Below are 16,998 nucleotides of genomic sequence, written 5' to 3'. Positions count from 1 at the left end.
GTAATAAATATTGAATTGTCCATTATTTCAATTTCAAATTCTAGATTTTTTTTAATTTTAGAAACAATGAAAGTCCTTTTTTATGATTTTTGAACTTCTCTATTTTTAAAATTTGAACTTCTTGTTTTTTATTTTAGAAATGGTGAAATATCAGCTTCTAAGTGTCTTTTACTTTTGAACTGTTCTTCTTGGTTGTCCTTAGTGATTGAAGAAATTGGAGGTTTTAGTAAATATTGAACCGCTCCGCTTCTAGGTTTTTTTAAGGTGTGTTGTGAGTACAACTCCGAACTTCGGCTGTCGTTTTTTTGAACTTATGCGATATTTGTAAAAAAAACAGAGCCAATTTGCGCAATTTTTGAATCTTTTCTAAATGGTTGACCTTGACCTTCTCAACATTTTTCACTATAGACACCTTTTTTTGTATGTAATAACGTCTTTATACACACCTTGAACTTCTCGACATTTTTCACTATACACACCTTTTTTGTATGTAATAACTTCTCTATGTCAAATGTCTCCCTGAATGTATATGAGCTTACCTAAAAATATGTACGTAAGCTCCTTTTTTAATATGAACTTCTCGATTTATTCTTTAGTGATATAGAAATTTAGTGAAAATATCTAGATTTATTCAATTTTTTGGTTTATCATTTAGTAACGAGGAAAATCCTTGGGTATAGTGTTAGTACAGTGTTATAAACTGAATATATTTTTAAGTCTATCATAGTATCAGTACAGTGTTAGTAGTAGTCCCTGTAGACACGGTGACAACAATTATAATGAACTCACAAGTAAAGAACACTTGCATCTCCCATCCTGGTATATCTAACTCACTGAAACCCATAAGCAAATCACTCTACTTAACGCCTAACACTGGTACTTCTAGCTGAAAGAGACATGACCTGCTTAGCTTGGTTAACAACCACTAGGCTATGCCAAAATCAGCGAGTGCGCAGCTAGCTCCTGCCTCCGACTACTTCCCTAGAGCACTATGTGAGGCGATCGAATGCATCAAGCGCGTGCTGCAAACATATTACACATGGATCGAGTACACCTTTATTGACAGTGATGGCGACCATGGACGTTGTAAGAAAGACGATTGGCACGACCTGTAGGAGTCATCCTGCTAGTGTGGTACAATGTGGACTTCGGCAACGCCATTCATATGGCCGGGAGGTACCAACGACCGGTGGAGACGTGGCAGAAGGGAAGGTCGCAGGCTGGAGGTGCGACGTTGGGAGCTTGCTTGCTGGAGCAGCAGGAGAAAGAGATATGTTGGAGGGCGGCCGTCCACGTTTATGCATTAGGGAAAGGGGCCATAGCTGCGGGTGAGAAAGCAATGTTCAGAAACGTGCTGCTCATTCACTAAAATTGATGGAACTATTCTAGTCTAATACTTCACAAATTTGAAATCTAAGCAAAGTTTTTGCTGGAACTTAACTCATGGAAAATCACTAGATCCGAGATTGCACAACTTCTTTCTTTATCATATCTGAACTTCAGATTAGTGCCTTCCCATTTTTTGCTCTAGCACGCTGTACAAGCTTCAGATAGTACATTAGAGAGCAGTAGCACAATACACAACACTGAAACAGAGTAGCAGCAAGATTTTCATTCCATTAGGAAATTGATGAAAATAATGAAGAACACTTACTAGATAACCAAGAAACATGGTGAAAAAATTCAGCGGAAAAAGTACAACTCAAATATCAGTTTTTCACATTCTGCACAGTTAATTTCTTTTTTAACAACATATGTATGAAATTAATTAACGAATCAAAACTCGAAAAGGGACTCTCTTTTATGCAGATGTAGACCCAATCATTCATGATTCTTCTTTAACATACTAAGATGACCAACAATACTGACTTGCAAACAATATTGTAGAAACAAACATCAGAGTTACCTGTCGCTTGAACGAGTAGAGCTGAGGCAACAAGTTCAGTTGTACAAATGGAACAAACAAAATTGTGTTTATAGCTCTTGAGATGCGCAAGAAAGTCTGACGACGACGACGGACAAGCTCGCCGGGAGCAATAGGCGATGCAAACAACACACTGAGATTCAGAGATAGCGACAAACTCACGTCTGTCATTAGCACATCAAGCACAGAGCAACACAACACATCAACTTCCCCTAAAGAAAATTAGAATATGAAGTCTCCAAAAGAAAGGGTGTGGCATGCCATCCAAATGGAGCATCAGAGTAGTGCTTAATTCATCGTCTAGCAATGGCCTCTTTGTGGGAGGGAGCACTGTGAAGGCACAATGTGTCAAATCCGTCCGGCCGCTACAGTGACATTTGAACTTCTTGCAGCGGCACCAGCTTCCTGTAGGGGCATGGCGGGAGGAGACCTGCATGGCACGGGCGAGGCGGGGATCAGGAGTAGCTCGAGGATGGAAAGGGAGGTAAAGGTAGAGAAGTTCAGGGGCCGAAGGGTCACCGGGGGCGACGCACTGGTGCGAGAAGGCACGGCGGCGCTCGGACGGTGCGTGGCTGCCGGAAGGAAGACGGCGTTTGGCGGCAGCGAGGCATCTGCCGATGACCACAATCGGGCGGGGGGTCGCGGAGAGACTCTCGTTGGCGATTGGATCCCGGTGGTGGCACGGCGGCGCGGGGGTCCGGTGAGGGCGGGCTGCGGCGGGGCGTGCGGGGCATGTTCACATGTTCAAGAAAAGTATTCCAGATAATGTTCACAATTATAAAAATGTTTGCAAATAGTATAAAATGTTCATGATTTTAGAAAATGTTCAAGAATCTGTAAAAATGCTCGTGAAAATCACAATTTCAGATATGTTCACAAGTTTAAAAAAATGTTTATGATTATCAAAAATTGTTCATGATTTCGCGAAAATGAGAGTAATAGCGTATCTCGGTGATGCAGCAAAGTGTACTCATCGCCATTGAAGAGTATGATTATTTTCTCCCGTTGCAATATACAGTCTGTTTTGCTATATGAATATAATAGAGGTAACGTTGATACTAAAAAAAGCCCCCCCCCCCACTGCCCCCAAAAAAGTACATGCTCCTTTATTTTGTTGTCGTGCGCGCGTGTGTGTCTGAAAAAAAATGTTTATGATTACCATGTGAGTACTCGGTTTGTTGTATCCCTCTGCTCTTTGTAGTGCACACACCAGGTCATGCCATTCTAAAAGTTCTGATTTTTGTTAAAAAATGATAATTTTGAAATATAATGTTAATAATTCATAAATGTTTGTGGATTTAGAAAATGTTCACGACTTTAAAAAAAACGGTTGCATATTCAAAAAATATTCAAAAATTTGAAATCAAATGTTCGGGATTTTTTTAAGTTCGTGTATTAAAAATGTTCATGAAATTGAATAAAATTGTGGCATTTCAAAAAATGTGCATGAATTGAAAAACATCCTGAAAATTCAAAAATTGGTTGTGACTTATAAAATAGTTTATCGATTCATAAAATGTTTGCTGATTCAAAAAATGATCATGCATTTCAAAAAGTTTTCATTAAATCGAAAAAATATTCATGAATTTCAAAAATTGTTCCACCAAACAATCTCTAAAAAATGTTCGTCTATTCTAGAAAATAAATCTAGAAAAATTTCAAAATTAAAAAAATGTTTGCAAATAGTATAAAATGTTCATGATTTTAGAAAATGTTCGAAAATCTGTAAAAATGTTCATGAGTTTGAAACAATGTTCGTGATTTTCAAAAATTGTTCACTATTTCACGAAAATGAAAGTGATAGTATATCTCGGTGATGCAGCAAAATGTGGTCATCATCATTGGAGATTATGATTTATTTTTCTCACGTTGCGACGCACGGGCCGTTTTGCTATATGAATGTAATAGAGGTAACGTTGATACTAAAAATAGGGCCCCCTCAAATAAATTACATGCTCCTTTATTCCGTTGTCGTGCGCGCGTGCGTGTCTGAACAAAGAAACGGCAAGCTAGCATGCGAGTGCTTGGTTTGTTGTATCCCTCTACTCTTTGCAGTGCACGCATCAGGTCATGCCATTCGCAAAGTACCGATTTTTTTAAAAAAAATGATAATTTTGAAATATAATGTTTAATAATTCATAAATATTTGTGCATTCCGAAAATGCTCATGACTTTTAAAAAACGTTCGCATATTCAAAAAATATGCGCAAATTAGAAAACAAATGTTTGGGAAATCAAAACATGTTCATGATTTTTTAAGTTCGTGTATTAAAAATGTTCATGAAATTGAATAACATTTTTGCAATTCAATTTTTTCATTAATTGAAAATATCTTAAAAATTCAAAAGCTGGTCGTGACTTACAAAATAATTTGATTAATAAAATGTTTGCAGATTCAAAAATTAATCATGCATTTCAAAAAAATTTTGTTAAATCTAAAAAAATGTTCATGAATTTCAAAACTGTTGCACCAAACAATCTCCAAAAAAAATGTTCATCGATTCTAGAAATGTCCGGCTATTCTAGAAAATGTTCAAAATTAAAAAAAAAGTTTGCAAATAGTATAAAATGTTCATGATTTTAGAAAATGTTCGAAAATCTGTAAAAAAGAATATTGTCCAATATGAAAAATGTTCACAATCTCAGATATGTTCACGAGTTTGAAAAAAATTCCATGATTTTTAAAAAATTGTTCATGATTTCATGGAAATGAGAGATAGTATATCTCGGTGATGCAACAAAATGTGGTCACCGCAATTGAAGATTATGATTTTTTTTCTCTCTCGTTGTAATGCACAGACCGTTTTGCTATATCTATACCCCTATATAGTATACGAATAACTTTGAAAGTTGGTCATTGGATGAAGTCAATTTGACGGTACAGAGATGGCACATCCGAGCACTACTGGCCATTGGATATCATCTACATTCCACCAGATTATGCCACATGTACAATCTAGAAGACTCCATAGTTGAACTTAAGCATAATGCACAAACCTCAAAATAAAAGCAGTTCTCCTTTGTTCTAGAATCTTCCATATCTTAATTGCTCAAACTTTTTTTTTCTAAATGAGTTGTCATTATTTATTTTTACTTTATGCTTTACAATGCACAATTCCATGAACTTAAAATAGATTTTTTATATAAAACTAATTGATTTTGAATGGGATGGACTATAAGAATTAATCGAACATCTACATCATGCATATATGACTGAAAACTTACATTTTATAGTGTGGTATTTATTCATAATTTGATTACCAAATCTCATGTGTGCAATGCACGTGTACCTTACTAGTGAACGTTGATACTAAAAAAAAGGGCCCCCTCAAAAAAAAGTACATGCTCCTTTATTCCGTTGCCGTGCGCGCGTGCGTGTCTGAACAAACAAAGAAACGGCAAGCTAGCTAGCATGCATGTGCTCGGTTTGTTGTATCCCTCTGCTCTTTGCAGGGCGCGCATCAGGTCATGCCATTCGCATCAGGAGATCGTCTGGGTCTGTACCTGGCTAGCTGACGCCGCACACTCCAAAACCGCCGTCTCTTTCCTTCACAACGATCTCAACATCATCACGCATGAATGATCACACATGCACCTCCCGTCCGTCAGTGCACCGCCACTGCATGCTGTCGGCTCTGCCTCAACCGTAGTGGGCGAAAGCGACGTCCAACACCGTAGATCCGAACCCAAATCGGGGCGAAAGGAAGGACAAGTGCGAGGGAAAAAGCCGCACATCTCCACGACCATGTATATGTTTATTAACTTATATACATCGGTGCGTGCGATCGCGTCCGAGGTGACCCAGCTCGCCGTGCTCTGGTCTTTGACTACGTAGAGGCATGGAGTGCCGGCCGGCCCGTGCTCTGGCTGGCTGGCGGTGGCACACCACCCAACTTTTCCACGTACGGGCCGGGCCGGGCCGGGGTGGTGCCTGCTGACTTCGACGCCGACCGGTTTTCTCCACGCACGCTCGGGCATGGGTGGTGGCCGGCGCACGGCTACGGCTAGCTTGGCTAGCTAGGCAACGCTATATATAAGCACGCGGCGTGCGGTATCCGATCGTGTCAAGTCGAGTGCACGGTCGCCGGCCCAGATCACACACAGACACAGAGCGGCTAGCTAGGAAGCCGGCCTTTCTGCTGCCCGGCCGTCACCGAGAAGAAGCTTCGTGCATGGCCTCCGGCGCGTTGCGTCGCCGTCGAGGCGCTCCGTTCAGGGTCTCGGTTGTCCTTATCGCCACCGCCCTGGTCCGCCTCGCCGCGTCGGCTGCTGAGAGGACGGCGACGAGCGGCCCGGAGCCGGACTGGCACGTCGTCAGCGTCGCCGCGCTGCTGCCGCCCGCGGCCTGCACGGCGTCCAAGGGTACGTACGTACGTACGTAGTGCATGCTCCGTGCGTCGTTGTGTGATGGTTTCCTGCCTACGTATACGTGTACTCTTTCAAAAGATATCATTCGAACCGCATACTGGCTAGTGGTTAGTACAAACGCAGACTGCGCATAGCATAGTTTAGAAGCAGGGACATGGAGGCTAGGCAGGGTGGCGCATAACGTGTGACGTGTCTAATGAACGATGTGCTTAAGACTTATGGCAGAGAAAACAAAGGATTAAGAAATGACATCCCATGTGAAGAAATAGTTTTTTTTGTGGATAAGAAATAGGTTATATACCTGTTCGGAAACAAGAATGCTGATTAAAAAACCCTTTAAATTCCACATAAAAATAAATGGATTCTGAGATTAGCAGTAGTACCTGATTATAGGATAAAATAAAAGAAAAGGCATAATGCAGTGAAACTTCTTGAAGAGATCAGCCCGTGCTTGATTTCTTCAAAAAAAAAAGCTAAGAAAACATGATAATTGACAAAGTCATTACGGACGTTTTGATATCAATCTAAACATCGCCTCCATCGAAACAAACACCCCTTGATGATACATGTAGGATTTGAAATCTGGATTTTTTTTTCCAGGTGGGTTGAGGGTAAAACCACCCAATCTGGGGTGGGTTCGAATTTGATACTATTCACAATCGTTTTTTTTAATTTGTTTATCAAGTTGTACAAGGAATTTGGACTCGACACTTGATAGCGTGTTAGATCTATATTGTCCCATTATAATATATATGCTCCGTCCGTTCATAAATATAAGATCAGTTTTGCTAAAGGAAAATGTACAGCACCGTAACTTTTCTAAGTTGAATGTATATAGGGACGTGTACATTTACTCACTTCAGTTTGTACGTGGTCCATATTGAAACATCGAAAACATTTTATAAGTGTATTTTTGTAAATCTCTATATACATCCAACATTTTTGCAGTTCAATTTGAACGAAACATTTAGAAACAAAAAGAGGTAGTAGCACCTTTTTTAGGGTAAATGCACTCGATAATTATAGGTAACGCAGAAGCTGACTCAGGGCATCTAGTCTAGTCCAGAAAAGGAAAATGACGTATCAGTCTGGATTCAAAGGTCGCTACCCAGGTCGCTTTAGTCCCTCCGTGAACAGAATGGCCACTTGATCTCTAAACAAGTGCGCCTCTCTGAATTAATCCCCACAAAACTCCTGGCCTCCTGCAGCTTAGAAGACCGGCGATCACATCCTGATCCAAAATACAAATATAGTAGTATTTTTGTCGTCATACTTTATCAGATCACTGACAAGTGCAAACAGCGGTCAAAATCAAAATGTGATTGCGGTATGCGTCGAGTCGTACACTAGCGGTAGCTAATTTTGGTTCTGCTGCCCTGCAGCAGTGGCATCAAACTGGTCGGCCCTCCACGTCGTGCACCGGCACGGCCCGTGCTCGCCGCTGCAGGCTCGCAGCGCCCCGCCGCCCCACGCCGAGCTCCTGAACGACGACCAGGCCAGGGTCGACTCCATACACCGCAAGGTCGCCGCGGCGGCGTCGCCCGCGCTGGAACAAGCCCGTGGCGCGAAGGGCGTGACCCTGCCGGCGCAGCGGGGCATCTCCCTCGGCACCGGCAACTACGTCGTGTCCGTGGGCCTCGGCACCCCGGCCAGGGACGTGACGGTGGTGTTCGACACCGGCAGCGACCTGTCGTGGGTGCAGTGCACGCCGTGCTCGGACTGCTACGAGCAGAAGGACCCGCTCTTCGACCCGGCGCGGTCCTCGACGTACTCCGCCGTGCCATGCGCCGCGCCGGAGTGCCAGGGGCTGGACTCGCGGAGCTGCTCGCCCGACAGGAAATGCCGGTACGAGGTCGTGTACGGCGACCAGTCGCAGACCGACGGCGCCCTGGCGCGCGACACGCTGACGCTGACGCCGTCCGACGCGCTCCCGGGGTTCGTCTTCGGGTGCGGCGAACGGGACACCGGGCTGTTCGGCAGGGCCGACGGGCTCGTCGGGCTCGGCCGCGAGAAGGTGTCGCTGTCGTCCCAAGCGGCGTCCAAGTACGGGGCGGGGTTCTCCTACTGCCTCCCGTCGTCGCCGAGCGCCGCGGGGTACCTGTCCCTCGGCGGGCCGGCGCCGGCGAACGCACGATTCACGGCGATGGAGACCCGCCACGACACGCCGTCATTCTACTACGTCGGCCTCGTCGGTGTCAAGGTCGCCGGGCGGACGGTCAGGGTCTCTCCCATCGTGTTCGCGGCCGCCGGCACGGTGATCGACTCGGGGACGGTGATCACCCGCCTGCCGCCGCGCGCGTACGCGGGGCTCCGGTCCGCGTTCGCGCGCTCCATGGGCAGGTACGGGTACAAGCGGGCGCCCGCGCTGTCCATCCTGGACACGTGCTACGACTTCACGGGGCACACGACGGTGCGCATACCGTCGGTGGCGCTGGTGTTCGCCGGCGGCGCCGCCGTGGGGCTCGACTTCAGCGGGGTGCTGTACGTGGCGAAGGTGGCGCAGGCGTGCCTGGCGTTCGCGCCCAACGGCGACGGCGCGGACGTCGGCATCCTCGGGAACACGCAGCAGAAGACGCTCGCGGTGGTGTACGACGTCGCCAACAACAAGATCGGGTTCGGCGCCAACGGCTGCAGCTGATGGCTGGCCGCTACTTGGTCGATCGAGCTTAATCGATCACCATTTTTTTTCTCTTCTGAAGTGCGACATGGAACATGGAAGAAATCCAAATATATCATCGGTAATGCAAAATACTGTATTTTTTTTGCGGGGGACAAAATACTGTATTTGTTAGCGAGCAACAACACAAGCAGAAGCTGAAATCAAACTTTACATTTTAATTTGTACCACTGTGATTCATGCGTTCTAACGGTTGCCATCACTTTTTTTTACAACGTGTTTTCTTAAATCCAAAAGCAAATTCTTCTTCTCCACCTTCAATGCCATGTTACACACAAGGGTGCGCGAACGTGGTAAAACCCGATGAATCCTAAGACTATGACACAAAAAAGGGTTTAAAACAACGACAAATTGGACTCATCAGCATTATAACCTCATTTCGTTCTTATCAAGTTAGCTTAGAGTTTTAGGGTTAATGTATTGGCTAGGACGTTTTCCCAAATTATCTCTTGATCGCCTGCATCAGGGCAGATCGACTTTGATCCCTTCCGAGACATGACATCTAATGCTCATGGCGATGAAGCGAGGTCGGCGGTGCTACCCACGGCGACGTCAATGAAGGGAGATCGTTGGCAATGCTCACGGCAACGGCGACAAATGAAGAACGGTGGCGCTACTGCCCATGCCCCATGAAGAGAGAGATCGTCGACGCTGCTACTTGGTCCTCATGGATCATGGTGAAGAAAACAATCAGGACAAGCGGTGTTATTTGATACCGGCCTATATCGGGTGTTTTCGGTTTTGTGAGAATGGATTGCGATTACGCGGGAACTGAAACTGACGCAGTCAAAACAAACGTAGGTAATGCAGTCATGAGCCGGTGTAACCGAGAGACAAGAAATATGTCACGAACCAAACACGTCATTTGTTGTTGTGCACCGTTTTTTTACACTACACCTGCTGCGAAAGAGTGTTGGCCTTGTCGATTGCACTATCTTGCCATCAACCCGTGACTTTCAATCACATAGGGTGACTACTTTTAAAGCAAAATTTTATAAAATAAAAATATACAAATATGTGATCTAGCTTTGAATGGCCCGACGCCACCCACCTTCCACTCCACATGCATCCCGACGCCGACGCGAGGCAGCTCCTCAGCACGCCCCTGCCGCGACGCGCGGCCACCGTCCGCCACGTCCTGCAGGCGCACGCCCACCTCGTTTTGCCAGCGTGCTGCGTGTGCCAGTTTGAGGTATGTGTGTGTACACACAGAGGACACCAAAGCATCCCACTGACATGTTACCTTCTGCAAAATAATTCGATGAAGTCAAGTCTTGTCTCGGTGAAAGGGAAACTTCTATTGCTCATATTAGTAGGCTCCAAAGTTCAGTCAGCCATTGACTAGCTGTGTTTGGTCGAGTAGAAGATAGGACAGCGATGTGGCTTAAGCCAGGCCCTGCTGATGTATATGAGGATCTTCCTCCTGTCTGAGCAATGAAGTCCCTTCAACCCCGCAGGAAGAAATCGATGAAGTTTTTTCTCCCTTTTTGCACCAGCAATCTTTGGGGTCCAATGCTCCGATTCCTGGTGCAAGTCGATTGCGCCTTTGGCTTCAATCATCATCACCTCCCCCGGCTCCGATTTCAGGAATTTTTACCCCCGTACTATTTTTTTTTTGTTTTTTTGAGGATTACCCCCATATCATTTGACTAAGGCCCATAAACATCCAACCGGCCCAGCAGTTGAGGGGAGCAGCCTGCAGCCTGCAGCCCACTTGAATCTGAGGCTCGCTCGCAAGGACCGACCCACGCCGCCGCTCCCTGCCGATTCCCCTTCCAGCCTGGTGCCCGCCGGCCGCCGCCCTCCTGCAGCTCGACTTCTCCTGCAGGGCTGCAGGCTCCAGCCTCTCCCGGCCGCCGCCCTCCCGCGGCCTGGTGCCCGCCTGCCGTCTTCGGGTCCCCTTCTGCTCGCCTCCCGCAGCCTCGTGCGGTGGTGCCCGCCGACCGCAGCAAGGTGAGGGTGAGGTGCTTCTGCTTTCTTCCTAATGTTGAATTCTTGAGTGACAATGAGTATTGAGTTAAATCTCACATATAGGCTCATCTGTGTAGAATTGTATGGGCCAATTAGTTGATGTTGATTTTGTTTGACCATGAGTATATTCCTGCTTCCTGCTCAACTGTTGTCTGCATATAGGCTCATTTGTGTAAAAAAGGAAAGAAATTGGAGTGTCCTGGCTACGTCACTGTGCAGAAGACATCGTAATGCTGCAAATCCGACACGTTTTTGTAGGCCAACAATAGGCAACAAGCGTGTTATTGTTCTGTATTCATACTTGTGGCGGGTGTTTCCGTTGGCAGTAGACATCGAGCAGCTGGACAGTCAAACTAAATGCCGTCTATGGCCCTTACCATGTTAGTAATTTAGTATGGAGAGAAGTTTGTGCAATGCAATATTTGTAACCGTGTCAGGTTTTATGGATGGTCGATATGTAGTTTGCCAATTTTGTTAACTTGGCTTGTTATGCTGCTTCCCAAAATTTGAAACTCTTGATTTGGCTGGTGTTGCATCTACAATCCTACATGCACGATTTTCTTTTCTTTAGTCGCTTCAGATTTTCACAAAGAGGTGGTACTATTCCTGCCATGTTAATTTGATTCTTTTTATTGTTGGATAAGCCCTGGTTTTAATTCATGCTAGTAAGCGATGATTTTTGGTAATGGTAATTTTGAGGAAATTGAAAATTTAATGAGGCAAAGTGTCATCTCTGTGTCGTCAATTTGACAGTAACTATGATATATGCTATATTTGTGTCGACTTGACTGTAATTATGAGTTTATGATACATATGCAAGTTGTAATAATTTTTTTGAGCAAAAACAGTAGGGAAGACCCTTACTGTGCCATTTTTTTGTTTTTATAAATGAGGGACATGTACAAATGAGGTTACATGGGGATTACATAAGTTGTTACAATGGGTTAAGCTTATTGTGATATATGCTATATAAAGTTGCGTGGGTACACCATGTCCTGAGTTGCCGATTATTTTAGCATGGTTGCATGACAACCTTAACTTATTGATTTTAAAATTTCACTGCCTTGGCAATGACAGCTTAACCCAGTACGGCATTATATATTTTGCGATTCGCGAATCTCATAGGAAACAGCTTAGGACATGGCAATGGCTGTGGGGGCGCGTCTCCGGCAGGAGAAGGTGAAGAAGTTTGAAGATTTCGTTGACCGGCGGCTCAAGCCTGACCTCGTTAATGCCATAGCCCAGCGCGATAACTTGTTCCAGCAGCAGAAGACATTGTAAGACTCGGTTCTCTCCTCATCTTCCCTTGTGTTGTAACTGTACTGAAACATTTAGGCCCCTTGATTCTTGTTATTCAAATATATGGCCTTAACATTGCTCATTCTTCTGATCAATGAACCTTCATTTGGTGTTGGCAGCTTGGATTTGAAGAAGAACATCGAAAATTTGGAAAAGAATGGTGTAACGAGTATGCGATCTATGGTCAATCTTGGGTCAGAGGTGTACATGCAGGCAGAAGTGTAAACATCCTTTTCCCTCTCCCCCGCCTAAACAATCTGAAGTATAGTAGCAAAAACTCTCTCGCTTTCTCTATAATCTCTAGAAAAGAAATTTCTCTATCCTAATGCTAATGTAAGACAAGTCAGAGACCATAATATTATTAGGGTAGGTGGTTTGCACTGTTTAGGGGCCAGTCTACATTACTCAACTGGAGTAGCTCTATGCTTGAGGTAGCTTTTGCAGTAGGATAGACATGAGAAAGGTGTTCCTATATCGATCTGAAAAATACAAATAAGGTCAGCTGCCTTTTTAAGAAAAAGGTGGTGTTCGCATATGGAGACAGCATGCAAGTGAATTAGTTTGGTGTTCACTTTATTTATTGGAAGAATGCGGTTGGCCATTACACAGTATAATAAGCAGGAACTTCCTTTGATATGTCCTTATGCTGCTTCTTTATTTCAACTCCATTCCTAACTGCAATTGTTTAACCAGATGTTAGCTTAAAATTACAAATTTGGAATAGCTTCGTATCATCATTGTGAAGCGCTAATGAGAATTGACTGTTTCGAACATAAGTGCCTACAGTCAGATTTCTTTAACTGTTGAGATCTTATTAATGCCATTATTCTGTGGTGATTTCCGCAGGCCGGACACGAAGCACATCTTTGTGGATATTGGTCTAGGTTTTCATGTGGAGTTTACTTGGCAAGAGGCTTTGCAGTTTATATCTGTAAGAGAAGCAAGGTTGGCCAGGTAACTCAACTCGAACATTTGAATATCAGATCTTGCTTTTGCGCAGCAATTTTTATTACACATGCAGCATGTTTTTGTGAGAGGGGAGTTATGCTAAAGAGATATTGATGATTGAGGGTGGTTCGGGTGCTTCATGCTCTGTTCAACACAGTTTGTGTGGATACTCGATAGTATATACCCAGTACTTGTTTTAGGTATATTATGGAACTTGGTCGAAAATAGTGGTTTAGGTGAAGTGCTTGGATTCTCTTTTTCTTGTGAAGCAAAGAACAAGAGAAAGAGATGGTATTCTTGAGCCTTGTGATGGCTCTTAGATTTCTAGACAATATTTGTATTTAGCTATTCATGGTATCCATTTCTCTGTTGGAGCTTGATGCTCGCTTCAGCCATCAGATGACGAATGGAGGCTACTGATTAGTTATTTATCATAAGCTAATACGTATACATTGTACAGAGGCAAAGCTGATTCTGTTAATCTGGTGTGTTACTGATCTGCATCTAATATTCACTTCCATAGACACCTTTGGAAATTTTATGAACTTAACATACTTTATGTAGCATTAGTTAGCATTGTATAAACCATTATTATTCACTGTCGGACCATATTAGTGGTTTGCCTCATATATGTGGCTCATAACATGTACTCCCTCTGTTCCAAATTAGTAATTTGGAACGGAGGGAGTATGTATGTTCTTATGTCTCAACTCTTGAATGGGTTTATGTTTATTGACATTGCAGCATACAACTAACTAGTACGGCTCCAGTTCTATAGATACATCATTCCATTCTGTCAGGCATGTGGTTAGGTAGGCTGCAGCTGTTTGTACTACAGTGACAGTCGTTGCCAATGTTTGGCCCTTGTACGACATTCATATACTGTTGTAATTTCCCTTTTTATGCTTGAGCGTGCTCCTGGTCCTCTGTTGACATTCATTCACTCGCATGTTAATGTTGTAAACTTTTGCGTGTTTGTTTGCAGACAAATAGACGAGTACACACACCTCATAGCAAGCATAAAAGCACAGATCAAGTTGGTATGTACAATGAACTAGGTGCTTCGTTTGATGCAGTAGATGTTGTGAATCTGCTTATATTCAGATGTTACCCCCTCTTATGTTGTTTAAATGCAGGTGTGTGAAGGTATCCGCGAACTCCTGCAGTTACCGGCGGAGTGAACGGCCGGGATCAAACTAGCGGCAGAGAGATGCTTACACACCAAAGTTGCGGCAGAGAGTTAGAGATGCTTGGTAGAGGAATATGATGTATCTTGCCATGGATTGTTTGAAGATTCTTGCAACAAGCTGTATGCCAAGAATGCAGCTCTCCCAAGTCCCGATGTTGACTAGGACGCATTGTGTAAACTAAATATGAATAGGTAAAAGAAGTGGCAAATGAGAATACTGTGATGATTGAACTTTTGTTTAAATTCCGTGAAGCTTGTTGCAAATCATCAAGTGTCTGCACTTGATGTGTGTTGGTATTTGCAAACTGAATTTTCAGATGATTGGCAACAAATGCAATGTGTTGGGAAATGATGACGTTTCTTGCTGCCTGAGTACTCTACAGTTTTGCTAGGAAAGAATCATCTGCTCATTAGTAACTACCGTAGGCAAATTCATCGAAGGTATCGATAAACTCACTAGGGCCGCGCGGGAGAAGGGAATTCTTTGTTTCATACGCTACATGCATGATGGTGCTCAAGATGTGCGTCCATTTTTGTTATATGGCTTTAGCTTTTAGATTTAGACAAACCGTTTTTCTTTTCTTTCGGGATGCTTGCTGAGGCGAGGGTAGGAGCACAGTCATTTCATATTGTAATTCTTCTGAGAGCTGTCTAGGTAATTTTAAGAATGAATGTATTTACTGAAATCTATATACATGTATTTATCATTTTTTTAAAAAGGAAAATTGCTTTGGGGGCGCCTCGGGGACTGCACACCAACTTCCAAAAGTGCTTACTCTCTTGGATTCGCTGCTCGGGTGCACATCTTGCCTCTTGGGGAACGCAGTAATTTTAAAAAAAATCTACGCATACGTAAGATCATGGTGATGCATAGCAACGAGAGGGGAGAGTGTCGTCCATCTACCATCGTAGAGCGTAAGTGGAAGCGTTATGACAACACGGTTGATGTGGTCGTACGTCTTCACGATCGACCGATCCTAATACCGAACGTACGACACCTCCGCGATCTGCACACGTTCAGCTCGGTGACGTCCCACGAACTCAGGATCCAGTAGAGCTTCGAGGAAGAGTTCTGTCAGCATGACGGCGTGATGAAGATGATAATGATGCTACCGACGCAGGGCTTCGCCTAAGCACCGCTACAATATGACCGAGGTGGATTATGGTGGAGGGGGGCACCGCACACGGCTAAAGATCAACTGATCAACTTGTGTGTCCATGGGGTGCCCCTCCCCCGTATATAAAGGAGTGGAGGAGGGGGGGGGGGCGACCCTCTCTATGGCCCCCTTCCAAGTAGGAGTAGGAGATGGAGGCACGTAAAGCTGGTCCGTCCCAACCGCAGGCCAGAGATGGAGGCACGTTTCGCGCGCGAGAGGGTCAAGTCCCCTGAACGACGAAGTTGTGATGAAGGGGGCGAGCCTTGTCAGGTACAAGCGCAGAAGCAGGCGCCTAAGGATGGCAATGTCTCTTTGGTTAAGGCGGCGGCGAGGTTGACCCCTGAAGGAAAGCGAAGGCGAAGGTCTGGTCCGCTGCCGTAGCCATTCGATCTGGAGTCCAGCTGACTGATCCAAATGAATGGCAGACTGACCCTTGAGCGCATTACTAGTTAGTAGCAGTATAGTTTTTCTCTTGTGGGCTTTTTCTACTTCTCTGCTGAGGGAGGGGCTTTGATTAGTGAGTAGGGTTTATAAGTTATGAATTGATTAGGGCTTAGGTAGAGTGGTAGATGGTCGGTGTATATATCCAGTAGATCACTGATTTTGTGCCGTTATGTATATATGTTTATTATCAATCCAAATGTAGCATTTTTTGGGTCTGTACTGTATAGGCAGATACTATATTGTTTGATGATATATTCTACTCCCTCTGCAAAGAAATATAAGAGCGTTTAGATCATACGGAGGGAGTAATAAGTCAGTAATTGGCACCTGATATGTGTCTAACGAGAAACATTAAGCTGCATTCAGGTTTTTATGACAACTCTTGTTTGTTCTTATTTTGTACGTACTGTAATAAGCACTGATTCCCATTAAGTTTGAGAGAATGTGCAAGTAAGAAAAAAAAATAGACTGAGAATCTAAAAATCAAAGTCCGTGCTTCATTGTTTCCTGTATTGAAATTTGTTAAGGCCTCCTTTGATTTGTAGAAATGTCATAGAATTTCTATAGGATAGGATTTGCATAGGAAAATTTTCTTTGAGACCCTTTGGTTTGTAGGAATGGATTCCTATTTCTATGTAGGATAGGAATTAATTCTTCACATTTTGGAGAAAAAAAACATTAGCTAAAGACTTAATGGAAAAATTCCTATCTTATGCATCAAACAATATCTTTTTTTCTATAGGAATTGAGATGCATGTCATCTCACTTCCTATGATTTTCCTATTCCTATAACATTTCTATCGTATGAACCAAAGGAGGCCTATGATCCAACTTGCTGCGAGTCCTCCTTTTGTCAATAGTCGTCGACAAGCGCGAAGTGACACCAGAAACAATGCAACGAATAAAATGCAAGCAGAATTGACTGGAGCAGATTAGTATTACATCACAATATCACATTTTTTGTCTTTCCAATCAAAAGACGCATCAAGCACACGAGCATCGTGAGGTGACTCATGCTATG

The 16,998-nt window shown here is 43.9% G+C and overlaps 2 protein-coding genes across 2 annotated transcripts; both read left to right on the top strand.

The window, feature by feature from the left end:
* Positions 1-6,022: 6,022 nt before the first annotated feature.
* LOC119297503 (aspartyl protease family protein At5g10770-like) lies at positions 6,023-9,080 on the top strand. Its single transcript, XM_037575269.1, has 2 exons — positions 6,023-6,286; positions 7,675-9,080. The coding sequence occupies exons 1-2, from the start codon at positions 6,097-6,099 to the stop codon at positions 8,928-8,930; spliced, it is 1,446 nt and encodes a 481-aa protein (XP_037431166.1). The 5' UTR covers positions 6,023-6,096; the 3' UTR covers positions 8,931-9,080.
* A 1,618-nt stretch (positions 9,081-10,698) lies between these two features.
* On the top strand, positions 10,699-14,728 carry LOC119301993 (protein UXT homolog). Its single transcript, XM_037579002.1, has 6 exons — positions 10,699-10,922; positions 12,066-12,217; positions 12,359-12,460; positions 13,086-13,193; positions 14,173-14,227; positions 14,324-14,728. Exons 2-6 carry the CDS (start codon positions 12,081-12,083, stop codon positions 14,366-14,368), a joined length of 447 nt encoding a protein of 148 aa, XP_037434899.1. The 5' UTR covers positions 10,699-10,922; positions 12,066-12,080; the 3' UTR covers positions 14,369-14,728.
* Positions 14,729-16,998: the final 2,270 nt, after the last annotated feature.

The sequence above is a fragment of the Triticum dicoccoides genome, chromosome 5A (genome assembly GCF_002162155.2).
Source record: "Triticum dicoccoides isolate Atlit2015 ecotype Zavitan chromosome 5A, WEW_v2.0, whole genome shotgun sequence".
NCBI lineage: Eukaryota > Viridiplantae > Streptophyta > Magnoliopsida > Poales > Poaceae > Triticum > Triticum dicoccoides.
Note: the sequence above shows the minus strand (reverse complement) of the source record. Positions and strands in the feature narration are given on the sequence as shown.

Bases quoted from the DNA above. Each gene is read 5' to 3' on its own strand.
- LOC119297503 (XM_037575269.1), top strand. From the start codon at position 6,097: ATGGCCTCCGGCGCGTTGCGTCGCCGTCGAGGCGCTCCGTTCAGGGTC. The intron at 6,287-7,674 runs GTACGTACGTAC...GCTGCCCTGCAG, and splicing joins GGCCTGCACGGCGTCCAAGG to CAGTGGCATCAAACTGGTCG.
- LOC119301993 (XM_037579002.1), top strand. From the start codon at position 12,081: ATGGCAATGGCTGTGGGGGCGCGTCTCCGGCAGGAGAAGGTGAAGAAG. The intron at 12,218-12,358 runs GTAAGACTCGGT...TGGTGTTGGCAG, and splicing joins TTCCAGCAGCAGAAGACATT to CTTGGATTTGAAGAAGAACA. The intron at 14,228-14,323 runs GTATGTACAATG...GTTTAAATGCAG, and splicing joins TAAAAGCACAGATCAAGTTG to GTGTGTGAAGGTATCCGCGA.